The sequence below is a fragment of the Gavialis gangeticus genome, unplaced genomic scaffold (assembly GCF_001723915.1).
Source record: "Gavialis gangeticus isolate Ggan-Ray unplaced genomic scaffold, GavGan_comp1, whole genome shotgun sequence".
Taxonomy (NCBI): Eukaryota; Metazoa; Chordata; order Crocodylia; family Gavialidae; genus Gavialis; species Gavialis gangeticus.
In genome coordinates, this window is record NW_017729031.1 from 89,561,970 (window position 1) to 89,565,686 (window position 3,717).

Consider the following 3,717-nt stretch of genomic DNA (forward strand, 5'->3'; position numbering starts at 1 on the left):
TTTAGCCTGTAAAAGCACAGGCTCAGGGGTGATCTGATGGCCACCTATAAATTTATCGGGGTGACCACCAGGATCTGGGGGAACGTTTGTTCACCAGAGCGCCCCAAAGGATGACGAGGTCGAACAGTTATAAACTACTGCAAGACCGTTTCAGGCTGGACATAAGGAAGAATTTCTTTACTGTCTGAGCCCCCAAGATCTGGAATAGCCTGCCATTGGAGGTGGTTCAAGCACCTACATTGAACACCTTCAAGAGTAAATTGGATGACCCCAGCTGACTTCCTGCCCTTTGGGCAGGGGGCTGGACTCAATGATCTTCCAAGGGCCCTTCCAGCCCTAATGTCTATGAAATCTATTCATGAGCTGATCCTGGCACAGTCAGACCCTGGGCCACTTATCTAACAATAGTGCAACTTGGATTAAATGACAAGAGTCAGCTGCAGTTATATTACCCTGCGGTTTCTGTTTCTTCCCCCTCGGGTTTTGCCCTTGTTTTCTCATTATTTTGTATCATCTGATATCTGTGATGTGTTGTAAAGAAAAGGAAGAATCTAGCTGTTTGCCATATCTGTCCAAAGATGAGATATGGAAATTTGGCTCTTTTCCTACAGTAAAATTAGAGCCTTGTATGGGAGCAGAGCCTACATATTTGGGCAAATAGAATAACTACAGCAGTCTATTCCAGCTGTTCAGAAATCTTTTCATTTTCTCTCCTGCTCATTATTCAGGAAAATTACCCACTGTGCTTTCCCCAACTGTGAATTACCCTTCAGATTATGTAGGGAATACTCCTGCTTCCAGGAGGTGAAGGTCTTAGTTCTTCATCTGTGTACTCAGGGCCTAATCCAGAAAACATCAACTTGCTGCTAGACATAGCCAGTAATAGTTTCACTGGAAGACTGAGGAGGACCCTGTAGCTGTCCATCTCTTGTGTTGTTAATTTGGCACCTTCCACAAGCACCTAGAAATTAAAGTTCTCTGATGCATAGCTCATGTAGTGGCCCCAGCAGGCTTCCTCACATAGGTGAGAGTGTGTTAATATCTGAAAGGATCACTTCTAGCATAGTTCCTTTGCCATGGTTGTTATGCTCTTAAGGTCTCTGAGACTAAGTGCTACTTAAGTGATAGTTCTTTGTCCTGGACACCTGTTGATAAGGAACTGAGCTAACACCACAAATGAACTTGGCTAAAGCCAATCAATTGCTGTTAGGTGCTAAATTCCAGTTACTACCAGTCATATGGTCACTTTCCCTGAAAGAAGTTTGTTCCTAAAATATCACAAATTTGCACTGAACAGGAAAACACTCAGATTACTATGGTTACCGACTTCATGATAATGCAGCGTTGGATACAGATTCATTGTAGCCTTAGTCATATATTCTTTCAGAAAAACACAGATCCCAAGTTTACAGTATACATTGCAGCCTTGCATTTAATTGCATTTCCCATAAAACCTAGCACTGTCTCTCTTCCTTTTACGGTTTACATGGCATACTAATTTTCATTCTCTAAATCCATTTTTTAAACATTTTTATAACTTGATAAGCAGCTTTTCTTGGAATAGATAACATGGTGTTTAGTACAAAAGTTTGAATGACTTGTGTAGGCATGACGTTTTAACACACTTTTTTGAGGGATGTATATGCATTATTATGGATATGTTCTGTTTATTCTCTATGTGGGTAATGACAACATAAGGATACTAAATTATGAAGTAGTAATGTAGGATTTGATCTTGATAATTAAAGGAAGTAATCTGCTGATGTGAATACAAATTTATGCCTTCTCTCCTTTTTCAAGTTGTCTGTGTCCAGTTAACTTTTCTGAAAATGAGATGTTGTGAATTGTAACTGTGAAATCTATCTTTTTTTTAGTGAAATGAAGATCCAAAAGGACCAGAAGCCACAGATGCAGTATACCAAGAATAAACTTGATAGCAATTACCTTTGCTTTTTAAAACTGCAAAAGCTGTTCTGTAATGAATGGACTGTCTTTCCCACTCACTCTCTGTGTTCGTGTCAAGTGTCCTTTGAATGTGCATGCAAGATACTAAATGTATGAAAATTGGCAGGAGATAGCATTTCAGTGTATTAGAGCTCATTAGGAAAGCTTTCATGCATCTAGCATAACTGTGTCCAATACGCATTGTATCATCTTCTAATGGTGCTATTAAAAGGTCATTATACAGTCTGTGTTCTGGGTTAGTTGTTGGTTGCAGATGTTCATCCTTTTTTTTTGTCTTGCTCATTGCTAATTAGTGTTTCTTTCACCCTCCTCCCACAAGCAACCCACCCCCTTTTATTATTTTCCTCCATTTTTCCACATAAAATAATGAGAGAGAAGGCTTATGATGTCTTTAATAATGCATGGGCAACTGAAGGCAAGGATCTGTGCATTTTAACTGCCAGCATAGACTCAAGTTGTTGGGAAATTTAGGTGATCAGATGGATTTAGATACTCAGATATTGTCTAACAACTCATCTTCTACGATTAAATATTTACATGTCCTGTTGATGGTGGAACAGGGGTGAAGGAAGAGCATATTGAAAAAGGGAGGAGAACACAGGTTCTTGTTCTTGGAGCTTGGCTTTGCTAACTTGCTGAGAGAGTAAATTCTGTGAGTGGATAAGGGCTGCATAAATTTTGTTCCCAATGGCACTGATGACATTGCTCTCTCTCAGTAAGAGCTGAAGTACACTGTTTAGCCCTATTACCCATTCTTTATAGGAGGTAAAATAGAGAAGATCCTTGGTCATGGTAGATTCTGGACCATGGTGCTCATTTCAACATGTTGCTGCCATGCCTGCACAAGGAGCCTCAGCGAAACTGTGTGGTATGGCATGTAGGAGCATACACCCCTCTGTCATCTAGAGTTCTGGTTCCTTTATCTGTGGTAATGAGCAAGAATGGCTGCAGCCCCATTTTCAGATTCCTCCCTCTCCCCAGCATTGGGCAGGCAGACCATGCCATGAGAGCAGCACCTGGGGATGGTTTAAATGTATTCAAATCAAATAGGAATTTGCCCCCCCACCCCAGTACCTCTTCCCTTCCCTCCATGCTCATGGGCACTTTCTCTCCCCTTCATGCCAAATCATTACATGCAGGGGTAGCAGTGGACATAGTCTTCCTGGACTTCTGGAAGGCTTTCGACACTGTCTCTCACCCCGTTCTCATTAAGAAAATGGGGGACTCTGGTGTCGACACCCACACAGTCAAATGGTTCGCCAACTGGCTGGAGGGCCGCACCCAGAGAGTGGTGGTGGATGGGTCCTTCTCAACCTGGAAAGATGTGGGCAGTGGGGTTCTGCAGGGCTCGGTCCTTGGGCCTGCACTGTTCAACATCTTCATCAGTGACTTGGACGAGGGGGTAAAAAGTACCCTGTTCAAATTTGCTGATGACACTAAGATGTGGGGGGATGTGGGCACACTAGAAGGATGCAATAGGCTACAATCGGACCTAGACAGGTTACAAGGGTGGGCGGATGAGAATAGAATGGGATTCAGCACTGACAAGTGCAAAGTGATGCACCTGGGGAGGAACAACCGGCACCATACCTACAGGTTGGGGAACTCCCCTCTTGTCGGCACAGAGGCGGAAAAGGATCTTGGAGTCATCATTGACTCCAAGATGAACATGGGCCGGCAGTGTGGGGATGCAGTCAGGAAAGCCAACCGTACCTTGTCGTGCACCCACAGATGCATCTCGAGCAGGTCCAA

At 43.0% G+C, this 3,717-nt stretch overlaps 1 protein-coding gene across 2 annotated transcripts in view; it reads left to right on the top strand.

Moving 5' to 3' along the window:
• The window catches only part of SPP2 (secreted phosphoprotein 2), a 31,225-nt gene extending 29,035 nt beyond the window's left edge, over positions 1-2,190 (top strand). For both annotated transcript variants that reach the window (XM_019523361.1, XM_019523360.1), the window contains one exon: positions 1,875-2,190. In XM_019523361.1, coding sequence (XP_019378906.1) covers positions 1,875-1,882 — 8 coding nt within the window. In that variant the 3' untranslated portion in view covers positions 1,883-2,190. The remainder of the gene's footprint in view (positions 1-1,874) is intronic.
• Positions 2,191-3,717: the final 1,527 nt, after the last annotated feature.